At 50.0% G+C, this 24,478-nt stretch overlaps 2 protein-coding genes across 8 annotated transcripts in view; both read right to left on the reverse strand.

Moving 5' to 3' along the window:
• The window catches only part of GATAD2A (GATA zinc finger domain containing 2A), a 72,484-nt gene extending 62,863 nt beyond the window's left edge, over positions 1-9,621 (reverse strand). The window contains exon 1 of one of the 2 annotated variants that reach the window (XM_087769331.1): positions 9,599-9,621. The gene's annotated coding sequence lies outside the window, so the exon portion shown is untranslated. Of the gene's footprint in view, positions 1-1,519; positions 1,706-9,598 lie in introns of those variants that run through there. The other variant, XM_087769325.1, reaches the window with a different exon arrangement.
• On the reverse strand, positions 237-24,293 carry MAU2 (MAU2 sister chromatid cohesion factor). 6 transcript variants are annotated; one of them, XM_087769314.1, is made up of 21 exons: positions 23,802-24,292; positions 23,693-23,710; positions 23,380-23,445; positions 22,589-22,684; positions 20,819-20,913; positions 20,259-20,286; positions 19,618-19,773; positions 18,931-19,077; positions 18,374-18,464; positions 17,612-17,715; positions 16,416-16,493; positions 15,795-15,860; positions 15,420-15,503; positions 14,387-14,436; positions 14,065-14,142; positions 13,497-13,608; positions 12,806-12,896; positions 11,161-11,288; positions 9,599-9,679; positions 1,799-8,111; positions 237-761 (listed from the first exon to the last, which is right to left on the reverse strand). In XM_087769314.1, exons 1-19 carry the CDS (start codon positions 24,252-24,254, stop codon positions 9,605-9,607), a joined length of 2,016 nt encoding a protein of 671 aa, XP_087625440.1. In that variant the 5' UTR covers positions 24,255-24,292; the 3' UTR covers positions 237-761; positions 1,799-8,111; positions 9,599-9,604. The 6 variants fall into 6 exon arrangements, with proteins under 6 accessions (XP_087625440.1, XP_087625439.1, XP_087625438.1 ...); XM_087769313.1 differs by having other exon boundaries at positions 1,799-9,054; XM_087769312.1 differs by having other exon boundaries at positions 8,818-9,679; positions 23,802-24,291.
• Between the last annotated feature and the right edge of the window lie 185 nt (positions 24,294-24,478).

Here is a 24,478-nt window from a genome sequence, read left to right on the forward strand (position 1 = left end):
TCTAAATACTTGAACTGACAATATTCTTTTACCTATAGCAACTGCCACAGCGTACGCAGCTCGTACACATACTCCCTTACGCTCTCTCTAGCTTTTCACCACACTTATCACAAAGACGGGGAAAAAAAAAAAGTGGAAGATAGATAGAAAATTAATAATGAATTAGATTTTTAAGAAGCCCTCTAGATATGTTCTGTGAAACATGGCAGATAGCTGGGGGTGAGGAGAAGGTGGTAGACCACAGACAGGATATAACTTTATTTTGAATAGAGCTTGTCTTGCGTACAAACTAAATCCCCCCCCAAAGTAGTACAGAGATAAAACGCTGCCAGAAAAAGAAAGCGATCGAGGCAAACGCAACAGTGGTGTTTTCAAATTCGTGAAAATGAGCCTCCTTCGCAATCTTTGCGCACAGAACCTCCACACATCTAGGCACAGGGGTATAAGGACTCCTCTTTGGCATCAGCCCCACAAAACACCTCCATCTTAAGTCCTGTCGTGAATTCAACCCATCTGGCACTCTCCAGCAAGCAACCAGTTTTTTTGTTCCTGCTTAGCAGGTCCCCTCCGTAAGTGGCCTCACCCTGCCTGCATTCACCCTTTCTTCCCGGGGACGCCTCGTCCACGGCAGACCCTTGATTTTTTGCCGCCCCGTGACAGAACTTTGTCCATTTCTGGAGCACCACTTTCTCTTCCAGTGGACGTCTTGTTCTCCCCCCGAAGCGCGCACCACTGACGGCTTCTCTCAGGAGTCCTGGTACCTTCGTTACCAAAAAAGCCGCTCTCCGTTTCTACCAGCACCCTTCCCTCTCCAGCCGCCGGCCTCTCCCCCGGCATGCCCCCTTCCCCGCCCGCTCCGCGGCCGGCTACACCCAGCCCGGCCCGGTGGCCCCAAGTTCTTTCCCGGATGCCCCATCTTTAGCATCGGTAGTTCCCTCCCCTCCCCCACTTCCCCTCCCCCGCCTTCCCAAGTCTCTGGGACTAATAATCTGGCTTTGCTGACATGCTCTGGTAGCTGTGCCTATCGGGCAACTCCCAGGATGCACTCTTCGCTCCTCCCTGGCACCCCCTCAGCCTTGCCCACCCTCCCCTGGTACTTCCCAGCCCCCCCTTTTTTTTTTTTTTTTTTTTTTTTTTAACAACCCCCCCCCCCCCCCCCCCCCCCGTTTTGTGAGCGCCCCTCCCAGGCCCAGCTCTTCCTCAGGCCAATTCCCCAGCGTCCCTCCGGGCCTTCCCCTCCCCCGCTGTGCCCGGGCCCCGCCGCCCGCCCACACCCGTACCCCCGGGGGGGGGCGGCCGTGCCTCACCGCCACCCCCCCATCGCTCCGCGACCCCCTACCCGCGCACCGACCCCCGTCGTCCCCCCCCCCCCGGCCCCTCTCCCCTCGCCCTCCCCGGCTTCCCCCCTCCCTCGCCTCCTCACTCGCCCCTTCCCCTCGCCCCCTCGGGGTGTGCGTGTCCCCCTCCCCGGGCGTGCCCCCCCCCGCCGCTCCCCAGGGGCTGCGGGGATGTCACTCACTCTCCTCAGCCCCCTCGGAGCCGCCTCCTCCTCCTCAGCGGGGCCCGGGCCGGACTGGGGCCGTGGGGGGAGGGGAGGCGGCTCCCTCAGGTGGCCACTGACAGGAGGAGGAGGAGGGAGGGCGGGAGGAGGGGGCTGCGCGCGCAGGGGGACCCGCCTCGCGCCGGGCTCCCCCCCCCCCGCCCCCCCCGTCCCCCCCCCGTGCCGCCCCGCGCGCTGCCGCCGGCGGCGGCGGCGGCGCGGGGCTCCCGGGGTGGCGCGCGCGCCACCAACCGTCACCTCCTCGCGACGCCTTTCCCGCCCGCCCCGTTGCTAGGCAGATTTGGGCAAACGCGAGCCTCCGCGCGCCTCGCCCCGCCTCCTGCTCCGGCCTCTGCGGGCGTGTGCGGGGGGGGGGGGGAGTGTTTTTTTTTTTTGAAAGGAGGTACGGACGGCTACGACGCCCAATGAAAAGCCGGGGTTGCTCCCTTCGCTAGCCAATCGCAGTCAGAGCCCGCCTTCGGCCCGCCCACAGACCGAAAGAGGCGGGGCGGCCTTTTGATTGACGGGCAGCCTGACCAGTAACCTGCGCGCGGCGCCGGGTGGGTGGGGGAACGGGAGCCAATGCGCGGCGCGGCGCGCGGGGGGCGTGGCCCGCGGCCGGGCTGGGCTGTGAGACGCCGGAGCTCGGCCGCCCCCCCGCGCCTCGACCCGGGCACCGCGGCGGGACGCGGGGCGGGGGCAGCCCCCGGCCGGCACCGCGCCGAGGCCGGCTGAGGTGATGCGCTGCCCGCGGGGAGGGGCCGGAGCCGCCGGCCGCGCTGAGAGGCCCCGCCGGCGGCCCTTATCCGCCCGCGCAGGCCGGCCTGGGGCCTCAGATAGGGGCCGGCGGCGCGGTCGCTCGCTCCCTGAGGCGGGGGGGAAGGGGAAGGCGCCGCGCCGGGCGCTCCGCAGCCCGAGGCCTCCGCCGGGGGAGGTCCCCGAGCCGCGCCGTAGCGTGGCGGAGCCGTCCCGGTGGGGCGGGGAGGGGGTGAAGCGGCACCGGGGGGGCGGCAGGCCCCGGCAGGCCCCGCCGGGGGCCGCGCAGCCGGCGGGTGTCCGCGGTGGCGGTGACTCATCCCCGCTTCCCCCGCGGATCTGGGTCAGGGGTGCGCGGAGGCTTTCGTGCCGCCGGCCGCACCTCTCTGGCGGGGCCCTGATGCGATCGTTGCCGCAGGAGGCGGCGGAGGGACGTTAACCCTTCCGCCGCGGGTCCTCCCCCGGCTCGGGATCAGCTCAACCCGGCCAAGCCGGTGCACGGGAAGGGGAACAAAGGGATTAATCAATTAACTTTCCCCCCGAGATTCCCTGAGCAACTGCATTCATGCAAAAAACGTCTCCTGAGCCGCCAGCTTGCGGCTGCCTGGGCTGTCTCTGACATGAGCCTCGGGAGTTCTTGTTCAGCATTTTTAGACACCTGACAGCGAGCTTGGTGCTAGAAGGGAAAAGAAGAAATCTTGGGTGAAGCAAGTTTATAATCGAGGGTAAATAAAGTGACAGGAACTGCACTTTATTTATAATGCCAGTACGCATCTTTCATCGATTATTTTCCATATAGCTTTTTAGAGGATTAGGTGCAGCTTCCTATCGGGTGATTTGGGTACTTGCTTCAAAAGTGAGGTAATGCTTATTATTTGTATTCATAATCTTTAATAAGCATAGGTGGGTATGCTCCCCGTTCTGCTGGGGCAGGGAAGCGAAGGCAGAAGGCAGGTAATCGGGGCTTTTGCAAGGAAAGAGCAGCAGAACCAGAGCCGGAGTCGGGGCCTCCCTCCCCAGCACGCCTGCTCCTGGAGGAAAGTTCCAACACGCTCGCCTTTTCATCGCTGTTTTCCACTCCCAATTAAAGATTCACCGTTTCTGCTAACAACTTTGTGTTCAATAGCCTTTCTGTGAGGCTGAACGCCGTTTTTCTGGTTATAAAGTACCGTCCTCCGCCCTTTGCACAAGACTTTGTAGCCACAAATAACTAAGGGTTAACAGCGCAGCTGACAGCCAGTCCTTAGCTGGTTAACGACTTCTCCCGAAGCACCAAAAGCCCCTGGCTTCACCCCGGGCCATTCAAAGCTTTATGGTTAACTACTGAGGGCTGGATCCTTCTGAAGGGATGCTTTAATCCAGGCAGGAACACACAGGGATGCCTGCACCTCAGCTTCCTTCCCTCACCCTGTCATCAGGAGAGTTCCAAACCAGGTGTAGCACAAGATGCATTTTATTACCTAGGAGCTCGGTAAAGTGATTTCCAGAAATCTCTTCAATAACTTTTTTCTTGTCCTGGTTGACCAGAATTTTACCGAGGTGATCGCACGCTTTGCCACCTGCAAAGGCGGCATCCGGTGGTCCTGGCGCACACTGGAAGATCTGTGTTCTCCTTTGTTTCCACCACGCTAAGGGGTTACGTGGAATAAGCTAAATAAGAGCAAAAACACCTGGCAAAAGAAAACTTAACAGTTGCTTCTTGTGCAGCAGGCTGGCATCTTAATTTTGCTTTGTCAGCTCATGACAAGGCTCTATGCAGTAAGAGACAAAGAGGATCTACTCCGGACGCGTCTCCGGATCCGTTAGCAAGTACCAAACTTTTGCTACTTCTCGCTAAGGTATTTTAGGTGCGTTGCAGAGGGAGTTTTGCCACTAGGTACCTCCTCTGCAAGGAGCCGCTTCGGAGGATCGGAGCCAGCCCCGACGGCAGATGAACGCGGCAGAACGGAGAGAAGGCGGCGATGGCTCCGTTTCTGCCAGATGCAATTTTTTTCTGAGGAGGGAACTGCAGACAACCAGGGCGAGGGGACGGGAGCGTCGGCGTAGCCGAGTCGTTCTTTCAACAGAAAAGAAGCTGCCATTTGGGTTAAAATGTTCCTAATAGCGAGTAACTTGTTGGAACAAAACCTACTCGGCTTCTATGGTGAAGTGCAAGGGACTTGCTCAGCAGCTCGGATGACGTTTTGGAAAGGGACAGTCTGCGCTACGTTTTAAAATTTTTTGTTTCTTCAAAATGTCACTTCCAGACAAATTAATTCGCTAGTTTTCTTCCTTTTAACTTTAGGCTCAATATGTAAAAATACCAGCCAGAAAATTTTGGGATAAAAGACACAAAAAGCAATCTCCATTAAACCAGATCCCACTTACGGAGATCAACTCTAGTCGGCATCCTTCTGACTGCGCAGAGACACACTCCTGTCCGAGACCAAGTCCTGTTCGACCCAGGCACCGGCCGGGTTGCAGCCGCCGCCGCGCAGGCTGGTGGCCGCCCCACGCGCCGAGGCGAGCGCTCAGCCGGACGGTTTCAAGCGGGAAATTCTGGTTCTGGGTCCAGGCAGGAGCCCTCGGCCCCACCGCAGGCGCAGCGGCCCCCCGGCACCCCTCCGCCGGCACCCCTCCTTTTCGCGCACCGACGGCACGCGGCGCCCGCGGCTCCCTGCCCTCCTGTCCTGCAGCCAGCGCCGGGCCTCGAACAACTGCCAGCGCCGGACCAAGTCACCGTTGCCACGTAAAACGTGTCCTTTGCCTGTGGATTGACTAAAGGAATCTGTATTCTACAAACTGCTAGAAGAAGTAAAATTAAACTTTATTTAAAAATTCTTCTAATATAGAAAACGAGAGGAAACAAAGGCAACAAAGTAATGCCCCCGCTTCCTTCTCATGACAGGAGTTACTGTATTTACAGCTTCAGGAAGGAGCGCTGGCAGAAGGTACGCGTCCTGCTACTCGGGGAGAACTACAAACACTTAACGATACGCCGTACACACCTGACATACATTTACGGGTTCGCTGCGGGCAACAATTAAATACACTCGCTACGACAAACAGTAGAAGAGCACAGCCGGGCGTTATTTCATCCCGATTTCTCCCCGTGTTCTGTACAGCCTAAGCTACCGCCACCATTTCCTTCTCCCTCGCTCCACGCCGCTGTGGCGAGAACTGCCGTACGTGACAAAAACGGGTTTATTGGGCATGATCAGTAATCTCTGGAGGAAAATGGGACGTTACTGAACTCCTCCTGTCATAATTTTCCTTTCTGGAGAATTTGGGAAAGCTGAATAAAATTAAAGCAGTGAAGTAACACGGGGGAGGTTGTGCTGGACGCCCCGTGTCCGCGGGCAGCGCAGCAACTTAAAGCCCCGACGTTTTATCAACGTCAATTTTTGCTTGTGGTGTCACAGTGAGTGCAGGTATGGGGTGACAGGGAATGAAGATCATGATTTTTATTTGATTTTACATTCCCCAGGCGCCAGATTGATCTCGATTTCCTGGGTATGTGGGCCTCTCTGGTGTTCATACTGTAGGAAATGAAATACAACAGGCAAACACTTCTTCAGACTGTGTTCTCTATACATATATAAGTTTTTACACTATCTACAAAACAGTGATTAGATGCTCCTGTGTAAGTCCTCGCTACTCATTTAAAAATACTAGAGAAAAAACTGTACAGTTCTCTAAATTACATCTTTAGAAGAATAATTTTTTTAGAAGTTCATAAAAGACTTCATGTTTGTTTCTATAGAGAATTAAATGATCGGACAAGAAAGATTAGAAATACGTTGTTCAAATCAAGTTAGATGGACCAAGCACTTAACAGAACGTTATTTGTAAACTGTAAACGTTTGGTTTTCTGTTCAACTTTACATACGCATTTGAAAATCAGGAAGAACTTCAGTTATGAGGTCCTTGTTTTAATCTCTGCTACATACAAAAGATACTGAAAAGCAAAAACTATTAAATAATTTAATATACAAGTGTAGTTAAAAAGCACTGTACATTGTAACAAATGTACATTGAATTTCAGAGATAGAAAATCACCGAGTTATTTTCAAATTTACACGAGTTTTTTAAAATTCTGCGATGGGAAGAGGACTCCGGTCGCGGAGCAGAGCTCTGAACGCCCCGGGGCCGCGGGCGAGTGCGGCCCTGCGCTGTTCTGCACAAAGGACAAGCCCGGGTGAAGCTGGCTTGTCACAGCCGGGGAAACCCCAGCTCGTTCCCCCTGGCATGCCGAGCTCAGCTACCACGTTTAGCAAACGGTTCCTGTTAAAAACCTGAGCGCGCTTAGATCGGAGGCGAGCAGGCAGCCTTTCCCTCAAGTACTTCCTTCCCTCCCGAGAACGGACCGACGAGGGATTTGAACTACAAAGCGGCCTGGTTCGCACACAAGTACCGACGACGAGAAGCCAGAAACTTGCCGCTGCGAATTGCTCTCCCAGCGCACAACCTTCGGCTCCGCAGGGCTCCGAGCTGCAGGATAAGGCCAGGAGATGCAGCTGCCGGAACGGGCGCTGCGGGCATCTCGCTTGCTGCAAAATGCTTTTCTTCAACCCAGCCCAAACCACAGCTCTCCGAGTTGGGATTTTTTAATATTGCCTTATAGAAGCGGCAATTTTTCGGCCAATGTTTAAAGTGATTTATTATCGTTGCCATGGGCATGTAATCAGTTAAGTAACAGCCTCAGATTGGACGAGAAAAGACAAAAATAAAAAGAGAATGCTTGGATTCCTGACGGGGACTCTAGCAGATTTTAAGGTACATCTGTTTCAGTCACCGGTCGTTCCTCAGCTAAGAGCACCGTCAAGAAAACGGCCGTTGCATTGAGGTGCTTAAAAACAGGTACTGAGTTCTTGCGACTCAGTGACTTACGGAGGGAACAGCCAGAGAGAGACTGCTTCCCGTATAGAAAAATAAACGGGAAAGGCTTAAAAGTAAGTCCCTGGGGGGATCAATATTCCCAAGGTAGGATCTACCTGATCGTTCCCGATCAAAACCCAACGCTGAGCTTACGCAGTTGTTCTGTCTCTAACAGATGCCTGCGGCACGGCCTGGCCGTCCCGGACCTGCGGCGGAGCCAGCGCGACCCCACCTCCCCTCGCCTGCAACCGGGGCGGTTCCAGCGCGCTGCCGGCACGGAGACGGGCTCCTGCCCCCGGTGCGGCGAGCCTGGCAGCTCCCACGGGGATGCCGCGGGAATGCCGCAGCAGGCCGGCTGTCAGCTCTGCGACTCAAAGCCTTCGAGGGGACAGGAGACGGCGAGAGCCGGGTGGCAGAGACCGAACAGGATCTCGATGAGCAAGCGATGCAGAACAGGGTCCAGCTGCGTGGATTCTCCCTGTATTGGGTACCTCCAAACACCCTGTACGCTAACTCACAGCTTGCTTTCCTGTTTTTTGAGTCTTAAGGGAGACTTCAAACAGCACTGAATCTTTCTCTTGCAAACCCAGCAATAAGGCTCTCCCTCTACCAGTCTTGAGGCCATGTTTTCCCTGTTGGAGATTCAACAAGGCCTAAAATACAGCTGGCTTCCGCAAGAGTAAACGCCTGAGAACAGGATCTAAATCGGCATCGCGTGTCCAGTAGAGGAGACATAAAATCCTGTTTTGGTAACGGGACAAGCACTTGTCCCCTTCATATCATTCAGTGGTAAAAACCGAGGGGTTGAACTGCAAAAAGCAAGCGTCGGTGAGCTGCTGCTAGACAGGGGACAAGACCTTGGAGGAGAACGGCCACTGGGGGTTGGACTAGGTGGTCTTTGGGGTCCCTTCCAACCCAAACCACGCGACGGCTGAAGACAGATTTCGCAGTATTCCTTCTGCAATAGAAGTTCTAAAGGTTATTTCCTCTAAAACATTCTCCTCCTCCCTCAGAAAAAGCAGCAATCGCAGAAAGCCCTACACAAGTAATTTTTCTAGCAGATTCCTTTTCCCTCCCCCTTTTAAGTTGGGAGATAAATATGCAGAGCTACCGAGAACGAAAAACACCTTTATTCAACCCTGTGAACCCTGCAAGCTTTACACGGCACTGCGACGGACTGACGCAGGTCTCTGCTATAAAGCTTCATGGAATTAACAACTCTCCTACTGTTTTCTGCAGAACAAACTCTGGCCTCGTCTCCTGTTTTGAGACAGCTGCGGAGGCACAGGCAAATGCACTGAGAATTCAGTGTTCAAAAAAAGAGTTCAAAAAACGGAGATAGAACAGGAAAGCTAACACAGAAAAACTTGGAAGCGTTACGTTTTTGCCAAGGGCAAGACTACGGTTTCGTTTTGATCGTAAGTCTCTGGCTTGTGCTGGATCTGGGTTTTAACCACCTAGTTTAGCTCCGACTTCAATCACTTGTAAGAATCATTAAGGCACAGATGCTGCCTTCCCCTGGCGAGGCTGCAGCAAAGATGCAAAACGCTGCTTCCCAGTGGCTTGGCCTACGCAGGGACTGGACAGGAGGACAAGGACTTCCCTCCTTCCAAACACCTCACGACAGATTAGCGGAGAGGGAGAGAGCCGTGGTTCTGCCTTACCCCGCGCGGGACTGGACATCGGCGCAGGGAGACAGAAGGAAAACCCTCATAGGGATGACAAAGGGGTGGCACCTTGTCACACACTCGGGAATCCGGGAGGTGGAACCCGCTCCTCTGGCAACAGCGCAAGTCTGCTCCGCTCAGCCCGGAGGCCGCCCCGGCCGCAAGCGCCCCGCCCGCCAGACTCCGATCTCCTCCTTACCTTCACTGCAAGGCTACGCACAGCGTGGGCAACAACTTGCAGACAGCGAGGAAGAAAGAATATTACCTCAGAAACGAGATTTCAGACTTTAGGGCACCCTACAATCAATCATGATTTAACCCAATTATTCCCAGGAGTGGAAGGGCACAGAAAATATTAGAACTGGCATGCATCGTGCTCCAGGGAAGGTTTAAATATTTAGAATACAACCGGTATTCAAAACTGTGAGTCCTCTTCCTTTTCTGTGACAATTTTTAAAAAGTAGGTATCTAACAATTTAAGGAACAAGTGTCCTTTGGACTAAACCTTAATTCTCAGTAAGAGGAAAGCAGATTAAAACCAGTAGGTATATACACGCTAGCTGTATATTCACACACGTTATGTAAAAGCAGCTTAAAATGCCCTTCTCACTTTGCAAGTCTATGAAATGTACGTTGTCTTTATGCAATCTGTTTCCTACAAGGCCCTCGCTAGAAGAGGAATTTGCTGCCTTTTCTCTGAAGAAAAGATTTTGCATGAATTTTTTCTCCTTTTTTGGCATTTTTTTCGTCTTTTTAAACACACTGTCCTGATAGTTACTGTGTTTCACAGGAGACTGGCCAGGCTGGTGGTGGGTCCGTTCTGTGCCTGGAACTGTACAGGAGGTGGTCCATCTGTCCACTGCAAGATAACAAACAGCATGAAAATCCTCCGGCCTGGGGCGGGGAGGAACGGCGGCGAGGCCGGCAGGAGGAGCTCGCCATACAGACCTCCGCTACCGTGAGATCGTTAAAGATTTCACCCCGAGAAGCTGCGGGTCAGGTTTGACTTTGGTTTACGCGCGTGGAGCTCCCATCCCTTGAACGGTTTTTCTTCCGAAGCCGCTCCACGTGCCCGTCATCCCAAACCCAGCCGACTCCCCCGCTGAATCCAGGGTGGATGGCAACCGAGGGGAAGCATTTCCTGCTCTTGCAGGTAAACGTCTGCCATCCCAGCCCGGGGAACCATGACGTGCACAAACGAGGGGCCTAACTTCAGATGTATCCGTTCGAGCCCACTACACACCGCAGCTATAGCACTTCCAGAGCGAGTAAAGCCTCTGGTTCTCCCCCATTTCATTACTATTTTCCTCTTACGTTTGTCAAAATCTTCTGAAACGGACACATCTAATATTTGTTTCTTACTCCTCTTCCCCCTCCGGATTTTTAATCCGGCACAGATTATGCAAAAGCCAGCAGTGGCAAGCAAAGACGGGGAGGCCGGAGCGCTGGCTCACGCCTCGGTGCCTGGCCCACGGACGGAGGCGGGGACGTGGCTGGGGGGGTCTCAGCACGGGCTGCACCACAAACACTTCCATTCTCACAGCTCTCGGCATCCCCTGCGAGCACAGCCAGCAAACAGCGTGTTCCCGTTGGCCTTTTCCCCTCCTTTCTTCTCCCCAAAAGGGAACGTTGGGAAAAAGATGCCAAGTTCACTGCATCTCACATTCCCATTTGGACAGTATTTCCGTCCAGAACGGTAAATTATCTTAGGCCCTTGCTGAGCTGCGGCTTAGGAAACCATTCTCTATTTTTAAAGCAGTGTTAAAAATGTTTCTGGCAGGAAGGACATCAATATTTGAAGTCCGAAGAAAGCTGCACCTTAAGGCAATGGCTATACAGGCATCAAATGGTATATTCCCTGGAAATTCAGATTTATAGGTAAGTGGGGGGAAAAAAACCAAACCCTTAGGAATGCTGAAGTACCAACACAAACTGTACTTTTAGCAGTGTGCAACAAAGCATTCCCCAGCACGAGGCAGGCCGGGTGACCTAAGCATTGAAATTAAAACCTGAGAACAGGGTAAGTGTCTCAAAAGTAGCAGTTGCCACCAAATGCAGTGGTGCCTGCTAGAAAAGCCATTTAGCACACCTCAGTTCTGGCGTACCAAGAAAACACTTCTAAGAAACAAAGGCCTTACCCACTGAATAACCTTTATAAAAGTTAATTAGTTAATTGAGTCACGCTTCCTGTTATCAGTCGGGTTTAAATACTAGGAAGCAGACTGAATTTTGGTGACTTACTGAGACGCGCACTCAGCAGAAGAAAGGAACGGTGAAGGAAAGCAAAGCACATTGTTTTGCCTCAAAAACGCTCCTGACTGCAAGATGAAGACGGCTTACCGTGATTAGATTGTGTTCGGGAAGACTGCACGCTTCGATGTGGTCCTGCAGGAGCTGCTGGGAGAAGTTCTGATGCATCTGTGCTGCCTCGTGCGCGTCCATGGCGTTTCCACAGGCTTTGTTCAGGTCTGAAAGACAAGAGCATCGTGTGCTCACCACGAACACTGCCTGTACCCGTTTTCAGCTACGCTCTCTCCTCTGAAGAAGCTGTTCCCTCTATTTGATGAGCCCAGTCATTGATTTAAACAATGTACCAAAGTCATAGCCCTTCTGAATGAAAACCCCCCTTAAAAGAAGCAGGGGCACGTGGGGAACCCAAAGCTTTCCCTTTTCCGATAGCATTGGCAGCGCACGTTGCAGGATTTGGTGTCCTTTTAGTTTCCAACTACTAAAACAATAACATTACAGCAGCTGTAAAAGGAGGAAGCAAACACCTCCCGCCAAGAAGAGCCCCCCGTGCAGTTTGCGTTCTGTCTTTCTGGTTTCCAGCACCATCTAGTGGGAACAGGAGAGACTCGCCCGTTTCCCACTGCGGCTCCACGCCTCAGCAGCGCAGGTTCCAGAGGTCAAGCAACACTTTTTCTTTGGCGAATCCTTGCTTCTGGGGGGGCTACAGAAGCCTGCTGCTTTGCAGACGCCAAAAGCTGATCCTAACGTCTTCTGTGAGCTTTACTCGCAGGTATTGGCGCAATCAGATTTAAGGCTGGTAACCAAGAATCGCACAATTTCAGCTAAAAATCGCCAGCAGCAGAGTGTGGCAGAGGCCGAGATGCTGCCCCTCCTATCGATGAGCACGCGGCTGTGGTTTGTTATTCCTCATCAAGCACCTTTTCTCCAAGAGTAGGTAATTAGTTCTACAGAGGAAGCTCTTAGGAAAAAAAATCAAAGCAGAACGGAAACTGCCTCTCGCTCTTCCCAGGCTACTGGATACGACCGGAGGCAACAGCAGCTGAACACGGGGCGTTTCATCTGCAGCGGATTCATCGTTGTACTATCGGCATGTTTTGTACGTGGAACTACCACTTGGAAACGAGTAAGAAAACTATTTCAATTGCCCGGAAGCGGTTTTGTAGCAAAGGCAACAGCAAAGCAGAAAATAAGCCTGGCCCACACCGTGCAGCGCAGAGCGCCATGCTTACAGTAAACATGACAATTTAATACAAATTGAAGCTGCGGGGTAAGTTCTTGGAAAAAAGGGTAGAGTTACTGCTTTATTTTCTAGTGAGAGCAAATCAATTCCAGCATTAATGTTGACGGCCTGCCAAGAAGCTAGTCAATATTTGAACAAAGCATCCTGGGGCCTGGGTAAGTCAGATTAAACAATATTTATGTATGAAGTGATAGAATAGTCTCTTATATTTACATTAAAGTCCATACGCAGAAGCAAAGCCTAAGTGAAACTTAATCAAATGTTTACCACAATTGGAACCGCAGTCAAAGGAGAAACCCAACCGGAGCACCCGGCAGCAGCGCCGGAGCTGCCGAGCGGTAACTGGAAGAACCATCCTGCACTTCCAGCGGTTTTCCGTGAGCCCAGGCAGCCGCTCGGTGCCGGCGCTGCCGCACACCCCCGTGCTCGTCCCCAGTTCGCAGCAACGGGCTCTTTGCCGCTTTTTTTGAAGTACGAGACCTTTTCCTAACTTACCTCTCAACAGAGCCGAAGACCACAGCTGCACAGACATATCCGGTATCTTGCTTGCAAGCTGCATGGCCGGTACTACCATATTATTACTTTCCTGGTGAAGAGCAGATATCAAAATAAAATGGGTATTTCCCCCCTTTCCCCCCTCCCCGCAAATACACATTATACAGAAATGTCAAATTTATGACGCAAATTTTGTCTACTTCAACTGCTGCCACGTCCTAGCCAAGAAGTGGAAGTGCTGAACGGGACAATAACCCAAAGGTCACCTAAAGCTGCCTGGAATTTTGCTCCGTCCTAGGAATTACGGTGTCTACCTTGTGCAAGGTAATAGAAATATCTCATGCGTTCTGGCATATGGCGAGAATTAAGGAGCTCGCACCCACAATCCCTCCCAAACCCACCCAGTTGAATGATATTTGTCCTTTATTCCACTCCTTTTTTCAAGTGATTTCAGGCATTATAGAAACGCACGCTTCTAGAACAGACTTCAAACACTACTGCTTTGTTGAAGTGTTATTAAACATGCAAACTGCAGCTACAGAACGATGTAAGCCAATACGCTGCCAACTTTTAGTGGGATACCAATAAACAAGCGTTCTTAAAATCAGATTCATCTCACAGAACGTCCTGATTTTCTTTGGCACATGACAGGTCAAACATTACACGGTGATACCAGACGGCGAAGGCTTACCCTGTGATTCCCTAACACATAGAATATATGACCCAGGAGAACGAGAGAACACGCCGTCAATCGATTCAAGTCTTCGGCATTTGACATTTTCAGTGTCTCCCGCAAAAATCGTCTACCAAAACAGAGCAAAAATAAAGCGGTTTAAAACCTCTGCTTTCCCTCCAGTATGTAAGGAACATCACAAAGAGCTGAATTAACCCAGCTGGCAAATATTGGCACTCGGGAATAAACGTGTGCTGCAGGTGACCTTAAACAAAGCACTTAATTCCCAACCCTCACCTTTCATTTAGCAAAAATGACTATGATACAGGTCCTCCTTTGAAAAGCTTTTGTTTCAGCTGCGCCACTGCAGAACACCGCACAAGTACTGCCGGCATTCGCAACCGGAGAGATCTAAACCGAACGGTTTCATCGTATTTTCCCCCAAGTAAAAACCAGAAGGCCGACCAAGTCCACGCGGAGAAGAGCTAGCAGGTTTGAAAGCAAGGCCTCGGGGTTTTCATTTTTATCTTAAAAAGCTCTGTTTAGCTTCTCCTCCCCCTCCCCGAGTGCACCGATTTATACTCACTTTGCCTCGTTGTATCTTCCTTGAAAGAAGGAGAACAGACCTCGGATGTAGAAAGCCGCTGCTCGAAGACAGTGAGAGCTACGGACAAAGCAACGCGTTGAAATCTAGGCAGCGTGCAGCGATTGAACGCGTTACCGAGATTTCTAGGAATCTGCCCAATAATCACATCTCCAAACAAAACATTACATTTAACACGAGGTCAGAACTTCTCCCGTGGAAAGAAGTTGATTATTTTGTTTTCTTTTAAAAAAAGCCTGCTACAAATCCAGCATTACCATCACCAACGCGACATCAGCATGTAGATAGTTTCTGGAATTCTCACCTCACAGGAAAATTATGGTCTGGATTTATCCTTTCCAATAAGCTGTAAAGCTACAAAGCGGGAGGGGAAAAGAAAGACAATCAGCGTTTCTCACACATACAGGCTTACAGTACTGACAGCAAGCGTGTTTACAGGGAGCGCACATCAAATCAAAATGGTGCCAGTCACCACAAACACACTCGAGTTTACTTGTACTGCTTAATCATAGCACAAACATTCCAACGTTGGGAGTTTTCATGCCCATTTTGATCCTAAAATCAAGTTTTATACAAAATCTGCTTTCTCAGACTTTACAGAACTTTCTATACAATGTTAATATTTCCTCAGAAAACTTTTAGCTGTTTTATCTGAGCTGTTCACGACCCAGATGAATCAGATCTGCTGTTTAATTAAAACCTGGAATCAACTACGCGAAAAAAAAAAGTCAACTTTGTTAAAAAGCTTAGAGAACAAAAATAATAGTGAACAAAGTACTGTGTGCTTGGTGAAAAAGTTCATTTCCAGCCTCTTCACAAGAGGCCTGCAGGCACACCTCTGAAAAGTTACCACCGGGGGATCCGACACGTCACTGACTGCGTGCGCACAGCTGAATTTCTGTATTAGTATGGCTTCAGGCACGCCGCTGAAGCAAAAGGAACACGCACGTGCACATACCTATTTCTGGATGTTTAGTTAAATCCTTCTAGGTTTTATGTAATGCAATAAACCCCCTACACAGATGGAAACTGGAGCGAACAGGTTGAACGAGTCAAGATGACAGAGTTAACCACACACTTCACACTGGGAAGCTTGCCCTCCTGGTGCCGCAGAGAATTCTGTGTAGGATCCAGAACACTCTGCTTCGGTGGTTTGCAGCTGATGCCACCGGTTCTCTACCGTTAATTGACACTACCCCGATGGCGGAGCTGCCTGGCTGCCAGACAAGGCACCGCTTTGCAAAAGTGCTCGGAAAAAAGGAATAATCCAAGCACAGCAGCAGTTTTCTCTCCAACAAAGTTCTGACTTTTAGACCGACAGTCAGAAACCAGCTTACCTCTTGATGCCGGTTGCCTTCCCTGATGTACACGCTGGCTAAGTTTGTCACAATAAACGCCCACAGTTCTTGATGTGTAGTGAGCTAAAATAAACAAGACACCAACAGCACAGTCAAATACTCCAGCAGCTAACCCAGAATTCGCTCACCCCATACAAATCACAGATTCGGTGTCTGATATTTTGCTATTAATAAATCCTCCTGACCTGATTTGTGATCAGCATTTAAAAAAAAAAAAAAATGAACTAGTGCCAGTGACAGAGATGATTTCCAGATTTCCCTTCCAACCCCAACTGTTCGGTGACCCACACAATTGCAACAAGCCCGTTTCCACACTGATAATCCATAGTAAATAGTTTGGGAAGAAAATCTTACCCTCAGTGCTGTAGTAAATTGTGCTTCTGCATTGTCCATGCAATTCACAGAAATGCAGTAGAGCCCCTGTAGAAGACAGGATATTTCTAAGGTAACCCATAATGCAATTATAGCCAGCCGAGAATGCAAAGAAGAAAGGCACGCACAAAACCACAGAAATCTCAGGATATTAGCAGAAAAAAAGGTAACCAACAAGTCTTAGTTTGGCTTGGTTCTGGGAAAAATAAGCAACTTCTACACAAAGTCCTTCAAAAATAGTACGTTCCTGTAAAAAACGACCCATTTATCTAAGAAAACTCCCTTAAGAATACTCCAACAGCAACGCTACATAAATTCTTCCCCTTACACAGTTCCCACAACATACGGTCTCACACACGCGCAGTATAAATCTCGTGTATTTACCTTGCACGCTAACAGTCACGCTACACGTCACTTATTTTAAAAAGGGATTTAAGCCTTTGACAGGCTTAACTAACACCGGGCCGAGTCCCCACCGCGGGACTGGCAACCGACAACGCAGCCCCCGCTGCTCAGCAGGAAATCTCGCTGCTGGCGATGAGTACGAGCCGGGGTATGGTCTTCCAAAGAGTCAGAAGTTTACTGCTAAGCACAGACACTTACTAATAGAGTGTGCAGCTGGGCAGCGTGATTAGAAAACAGTCTGGGAGACTGCTGGCAGAGCTGACAGACTTGTGAAATCTGTTAGGAAAAAAAAGAGAAATATATATTTTCAGATCCTTTTTCTCCATTTCATTTTATGCTCTAAATCCATCTACTCGCATCATGCATGTCATTCAGTACGTTTCAGTGATTGGTTCAAGAACCCTAAGTCATGCTCCTAGGTAGAAGCGGAGGCGAGGCTCGCCTCAAGCCAAGGTACGCGCACTGCTCCATACACACTCCTCCCACACGGACGCGCGCTCCAACTGGTTTTGAATTATTTGCTTTGCAGCAGCTCCACCATATGGTGGCACCACCTGCAAACCAAGTCACAGATCTCTCCTGACGCGCTCAGGATTTCAGTTGGCACGCAACAGAAAAACTGGAATCAAACTCTTCCACAGAGTATGTGCTTGTCATGAGTTTTATGAGCCAGAACCAATGACTATTCTTTGAGCAGGCTAAGTTCCCCCCACCCCCCGAGTACGTTCATGAGAAGGCTGACAGCAGAGGTTGAGATGATGCAGCAGTATGTCCTATAAATAAGGGATGGATGAGCAGGATTTAAAAATGACTGTGAGAAAGGGGGGGGGGGGGGGGGGGGGGAAGCACAGCTCTTTCTTGCATAAGAGAACACCATTGCCCTCTTCCTTCCCCCAAACTGTGTAAGAGGAAGAGAGGACAGAAAGGCAGGGAACCTTAAAAACTGAGAAATACTTGGATAAGACAGGAACGCTAAGAGGAAGAGGTAAGAGCCACTCTCAGTCATGAGTCTGAGGGAAAGGGAAAAGACACCAGAGTCAGGCTGCAAAGTACGATCAGGAGGGTGTCGGCTGTAGCCACTGATCAATTATTGTTGACTCCGTGAGCAACTCCAAAGTGTTCTTAAACAGACTATTCTTAAATAGATTAAATGTTCTTAAATAGATTAATAATTAAATATTCTTAAATAGAATACTTAAGAGGAGGCTAATTCCACAGCTTCAGAGTTGCGGTATCCTGAGCACCGTTAGGCCTGACTCTCTCTGTTAGCAGTTCAGCGCTGCTGCAATTCCCATCTGAGCCCAAGTATCTTCCTCAAAACGGCAACTCCCATATTTTAAAAGCTATCACTGCGTACACCCACAACCCGGGAAATGATGAAACCCCGTTTTTACCTCCTGCAATGCTGTGGCCTTGTGTCCCGTGACAAGCCGACACATGATAATGTGTTCCAACAAAATAACTTGGAAAGATGACAAGATAGGACTGCAGTCCAACACTGAGGAGGGAAAAGGAATTCAGTAAGTGACGTTCGGACAATATTAACCTCCTCCCCCGCACCCAGCCAGCTTCCTCAACCGCAGGTGGCTCAGCAAGACTTCAGTGCACAGACTCCTCTGTGGAAATCTAGAGAGTGACGTCTTTGGCTGGACCACGGGGTGTCAGAAGAGTCAGCGCACTGCCCGGCTCCTCTTCCATACGCCACGGGAGGACGGCACAGGTTTAAACAACAAACGCCCCCCAAAACCCCACATCGCACCCCCAAAACCACGATGCCCTGAACTGTCAGAGAGCGGGAGTCTGAGCACCAGTTACGGAAATACTTCCTGGGCACACGCGCTCATTTTAGAGAATCAAGAACTTGGATAACCAAATACACGGACAATCAGAAAGGCAGCATGAAAACGCACACATTTGCAGCCCAGTTTACTGAGTTACAATAATAAAACCCCTCCAAAACTTGATTTCTGTATTCAAAGTAACTATCCAGTTTTAAAACAGAGACAAGTTCTTAGATGCAGCAGAAACAGACTGACAGCAGGCTGTCTCAGTGAGCTAAATAAGGCTGCTGTGGTTTTGGTTTGGTTTTTTTATTTAAATTAGCAACAAGTAATGGAATCTTGCAGCATCAGCTAAATTATAATCCTTATCCTTACTTTTTAGCTTCTCTAACTGCATGAGTGCTTTGTCTGTGTACTTCTGAGCCTTCTCCAGGTACCCTGCTTGCATGGAATGCATCACTGTCACCTGCCGGAAAACACAGGCAAGATTACAAAAAATTACCCTTGCAAAGAGGAAAGGTCGGGGAGTTCACACAACCCCTCAGCTCCCAGCTTTTTGAACTAAATTTTGACATCACTCAGGAGTATAACCATGTTCAGGAAGTGGGGCAACCAGTTTCAGGAATTTGGTCAAGATTGTCACTGTTGGTAAAAAGAAGTCAACAGAGCTCTACTTCGTACGAGTTAATCTGATTCTATTTGGCTTGGATATTAATAAAGTTACATTCCAGTTTCCAGACTTCTTGCACAGTCTCTTCAAACACTGACATCACTGAAAGCAACAGCCTCACAGATGCTGCGGCAGAACTGAACTGTCAGTGTAACGTAAAGCAGCATATGGTCTGCAGAACCCATCGCTGCTGACTCCAAGCAATTTTTAACCAATTCCTCATTAATTAGCAATAGACATGAAGGAAAAAAGAGCTTCTCACCAAGTAGACAAGCACACACATGTGTTCCTTGGGCAGCCAGTGAAAGAGATCAGCGGGGTTGCTGGGCAGAATTTCATCGTCGTGCAGCGTGGAGATGGTCTGGATGCACTGCTGAAGCTGCTTCAGGCATGGCTTCACACTTTTCACCTGCAAAAGATGATTCACATCACACATAGCTGCTGCAGCCCAGATGCTTGAACATGTACTTAGTTGGGAAAACTTGCCAGGCAATAAATAATCTCCGCGTTCGGGAAGTTAGTTCACGCATAAATCGCAACACCAGCATGACGGAACAGTGACTACTTTAGGCCCGTTCAGGATTAACAACAATCAGCCCTTCATATTTGCACAGACAACCAAACGACACTCAAAATGTTTTTCAAAATTATAGACAAAGCCTGTTATCTCCACCAACATTACACGGAAGCAAGAGTGGTCGCCACGGTTATAAGCGTACCACAGGAAACCTTTCCCTGGGGAAGAAGAAATGAATCTAATTTCTTCACTCCTCATTTCATTTGTGATTAAAATCTATAGAAATTAAGTTTCATTAACAAAAAGCATGGCACAGCAAAAAAAAAATCCCCCCAAATCACCTCAGTGTAATAATTAGCTACTTCTGAGGCAGCAGGCTTTTCCCCCTGTTCCCACAGCACGGGAACGAGAAGCAGCACAACTCGCAGGTACCTGCCCAGCATCCAGGTAATGCGTGACCTGCAGGACTAAGAAGAACACGCGTAGCGACTCTTTCTGGATGGGGTTTCCTTGCCAGTTTTCAACTATCTGCCCGCACAGGGTAAGGAGAGGGTGCACCTCCTGCAGCTTTCGTTCCATTAGAAGGAGCTGTAATTTAAAAGAAAAATTCATTGGTTTTGTGCTAAATAGCTGAAACGCTCAGAGAGCCACAGCAGAGCCCCAGGTACGCTGATCTGTTATGTAAAACAGAAACAGACTCAAGACATTTTATTGCGAGAGCCTTTTCACATGACCTGACTTTTCATCCCTAATTACAAGGGCTCCAATGACAATTTGCAGTTATCCTTTTTCCTTCTAGAAAATTATTTGTCACAATTAATAAAGGAGAAAAAAAAGCCAAACGTATTCACAAGAATTTCACAGGAATCCTGCAGACTTAAAGCTTATCCCAGGCATATTTTAATACTATGCTTGCTCACATGAATAAAATAATATATAAAGCACAGATAAGCATGCAAGACACCTTTAAACAAATAACCTGTGTTCATGCAGGTTACATTCTATTGCTCTGTGACTTGCATTATACTAGTTAAACAAGGAAATAGTTTATTTCAGAAGTATATCCAACTTACCATCCCCTTGCTTAGCAGAAACAGTGCTCTGAAATGAAACAAAATGATGTCACACAAAAAAGCTACCCAGACCACAACTGTATATAAAAACATTGGGGAAAAAAAAATATCTGCCATTCTCCCTGTCAAAGACAATAGAGAAGACAGGATTAAGGAACCTGCCACAGCAAGCACATTTAAAAGCTAGATGGAACAGTCCAACCGCAGCACCAGGAACCAAAATCCCAGCCTCTCCGGTTTGTATCTAAGCTTTGGACAGTTCCAGTTACAATAGTTTACGGCCAAAACAGGCTACTGGGAAAACTTGCTGATAAAGACAATAAACAAAATTCATTTTGAAAAAAGACTCTCCAGAGTCTTAGCGGACATTATTGGTTTTAACAGAAAAAGGAAAAAGCTGCAGAAGCTCTCAGACCTAAGAGAACACTCAGAGACATTGGTTTGCCTGTAAAACCCAGGTAGTAATCACATCTCTAAATAAAACTAGAATATCTCTAAATAAAACGTAGAGGAAGCCAAAATATTTTCTGTGGGAAGGAAAAAAGATCTAGGGAACTCACCTGGTATACTCTGATCCTACCACCCGAGCATATTCTGCTCCGACTCCGAGAAGGTCACATGCCGATACTAAGTCTTTTTCAAGTGTATGTAGTTGCTGAAATAATAATAAGAAGGCCATAAGAGATCAGCATTTTCCTTGTGAACCTAATTAGCAGTTTTTTAAAATGTAATTACTCCTGTGCTTGACACGCGACAAGTGCTAAACTGGTACTTGCTAAATGTACCATCTGATTTTAGACTCATTTTCCAGGAACACCTGCCATTATCAAAAAAAAAAAAAAAAGCCTGTAACGTTTCAAAGGAAATTTCTCAGCCCAGTGTCATACCACGCAAAGCTGTTATAATGCATTAAGATCACGTGCAGACCCCATCCCAACAGCTCCAATATAACCATGGAGCGTTACGTTGGAGTAACTGGAACAACAGAGGGTGTTTTCCAGCAAGAAGAGCAGAGAAAGTCAGCGAGATACGTTTCAGGCGACGGGGAGAGGATGAGGCAGCCACCAGAGCACCTCTCGCTCCCTCCTGCCTGCCAACTTTTGCACCTTCGCCAAACTCGGGTAGAAAGCCACACAGCTGTAGAAGAACAAGCACCAAGGCAATGAGACACACAGGCCGCTGTGGTCAAGCAAAAGCCAGAAAGGTAATACCACACAGAAGAAAAATCAGCAAAGAATGTCAAGCTTCGAGGAAGGATCCTGTTCAGAGGGAGGCACTGAGAAAAACGCTTAAGCTTCTTGTGAGTACTCAGGCATTAACTCATTGCAAAGTAAACATTTGCCCTTTAATCGATAGGAAAGTAAGGCTCTCCACAATTCACTGTTCCTAAACTACACAAAGGAGCTTGGCAATTCCTTTTAAACGAAGCTGGTCTGCTTGTTTAAGCTCATCAGGACGGGGAAAGACAAGTACAGGTGACTATTAAGACAGTCTTCAAAGATAAAATTGCTTCCTAACTAGCTCTCTGCTGCTGAGTACCTGTAAAGAGCAATTAACTCCCTCAACTCTCGCGTTAACGCCTGGAGGCTCTTTAGGAGCAGAGAAGAGGCAGAACCTGGGCAAACAGGGGGAGTTCTTCAGCTCTTCCCACTGATCAGTTAACTTTCTGGATATGCTCCCCACCCAATGCATTGCATCGCTCAGGGAAATCAGCACTTTAAGAGCAGTTACACAGCTGAAGACTGTAACAAACGTGAAACACTGCAAATTCCAACATGCACCAGTTTATTCCTAGAAGCGAAGACGGTCTGACCTGTGCAGCTGAAGCCACACTTAGAGCGTATTACAGAACAGGAAGAGTAACATTGCTTGCAGGCCTCTGCACCAGCAGCTTTTCCCATCCCAGTTCTGCTCTGTGCGCTAATTAGGTTGAAAACAATCAAACGAACGCTTCAGGTTGGCAAGCTCCAATTCCAGCAGGCTTTAAAAGAGCACTTGCCCTTACTGCAAGCCATAAAGTGGACTTTATTCTGCTCCACCTCTAAAGTTGTGTGTTACTAGTGCCCACAGGATGATCCTTGCTGCTTTCTTCCCCATCTGCCTTCAGCAGGTAAAAAGCAGGCAAAAAGCAGGCCTCGATCCAATCCGTACTCTACCAATGCGTCATTACTTTATAGCAAGACCTTTTCTTCATTTGTCTCTCCATTAACAGGAATGACTTGGGGGAGGGAAGGCATCCAAGCTCTTTTTAAGAGGAATACAGATATTTTCTAGGCATTTTTTGCAGCCATGATGCTACAGTAACACGGTTATCAATATAAATCACTTACTGCAAGTTGAAAAAGCAATCTACAGTGCCAGTACGGAGTCTGCTGTGAAATCTGAATGGCTTTGCGTAACAGAGGTTTTGCTGTATCCACTGAATTCTGAAACAGAAATATGCACCTTAGTCAACATAAAAAACAGGCTACTGGGAACTTCATCACCAACAAACACAACTTTTAAACTGGCTGTATTCTGTGTTGATCCCCCACTAAGGTCTCGTAGGTCAGGAGCCTTAAAACATGAAAAGCAACAAACCCAAGTACTTAACAGGCAGGCCCACGCATCTACGCTTGCCTCAAAGCCTGTTCAAAAGTCTTAGCTACTTAACTCCTTTGGCCACTATTCTAATATGCGCTTTCTTCCTGCGTGTGAGAGAAAAGGCAAACGCTTGCTTTAGTGAAAGTAAAGACTACTCAAGGCTTTTGTGGACAAAAAGAATAAAAATAGCCTAGGAACACAACAAAAGCCTGAGGAAAACCATCCACTTCCCTCCCCCCGAATTAGCCTGTCTTTGTCTAAACGAAGGCTAAAGAAATACGTTGGCCAAGTAAACTTCCTTTGCTGTGGAAGACCTGCATTGCAATTCCAGCAGCAACTTTCACAATACGAAAGACCAAAAGTCTTTCAGGCTTACGCTTTGGTACCCCATATTTACACTGCAGTTGACCCCTAAACATTTCCTAAATCCTGTTACGAATAGCGATCTACTACTCCAAGACCAAAGACACTCAAATTAAACGCAGCCCTGCGGCTCCGGGACAACCGACAAGTTCTGAAGTAGTCTCGGTGCACTCACCTCCTGACAATAGAGTTCGGACAGAAGGCTGGCTGCCTCAAACTTAACATCTTCAAACTGGGGAATCTAGCAGCATGAGTTAAGTAAACACGAACCACTGTCTGGAACACAGCAACACTCCAGCATCCAAAAAACCCTTTACATGTGAGGAAAGCAGCCCACAACCACGGAAGTAGATTAAAAATACCAGCTAAATCCCCATCCCCAGGGCCAGGCTCTCTCTGGGGAGGTGTTTTGTTACAGGAGCCCTCGCTGGAGGAGCGGGGTGGCCGGGCAGCGACGCTCCTCGCCCGGGCGGCCAGGAAAAGGATACTTGCTGGGATATCAACCACTGCAAGAGAAGACAGCGGGTTAGTCTGCAACCACCACAGGCCGGCCCCGCTGACAGGGCCCCCCCAGCCGCCCCCCCCCCGGGGGCTCACCGCCTTCTCCAGGTGCCCGCGGGCCTGGTCGCCGTTGCGGGTGTGGTGGTAGAGGACGGAGCCGAGCTGGAGGTGGGTGCGGGCCTCCATGCGGGCCGGGGGCTTGCGGGGCAGCACGGCCTGCAGGCAGTGCACGCACAGCCGCACCTTGGGCGGGCTCGACGTGCGGAAGTGCTCGGCCAGGCCCAGCAGCGCCAGGTACCACGACTCCCCCCCGGCCGCGCCGCCGCCCGACCCCGACCCCGGTGCGGGCCCAGCACCGCCACCGCCGCCACCACCAGCACCACCTCCTCCTCCGCCGCCGCCGCCGCCCCCCCCGCCGCCTCCGCCGCCCGCCTCCCCGGAGCCCGCCGCGCCACCCGCCGCCGGCTGCGACTGCTGCTGAGGCGGTGGTTGCTGCTGAGGGGCCGCGCCGGCCGCCGAGCCCGACGCGCCCGCCGCCACCGCCGCCATCTCAGGAGCGCCGCGACAACACGGGCGGGAGGGGAGGGGCGGGGGCGAGGAGCGGCCCGCGGGGGACGACGGGATATGGAGTCCGCCCCGCCGCCGCCGCCCGCGCGGGCCGCTGGGAGCGGCCTGAGGCGCTGATGGGAAATGGCGGAACGCGCGCTGCCTCATGGGAGTTGTAGTCCGACCGGCTGCTGCCGTCGGGCTGTGTCGGGGAGCCGGGGAAGGAG

Source organism: Nipponia nippon, unplaced genomic scaffold (assembly GCF_047370975.1).
Source record: "Nipponia nippon isolate SJK-2023a ecotype South Korea unplaced genomic scaffold, ASM4737097v1 scaffold_31, whole genome shotgun sequence".
NCBI lineage: Eukaryota > Metazoa > Chordata > Aves > Pelecaniformes > Threskiornithidae > Nipponia > Nipponia nippon.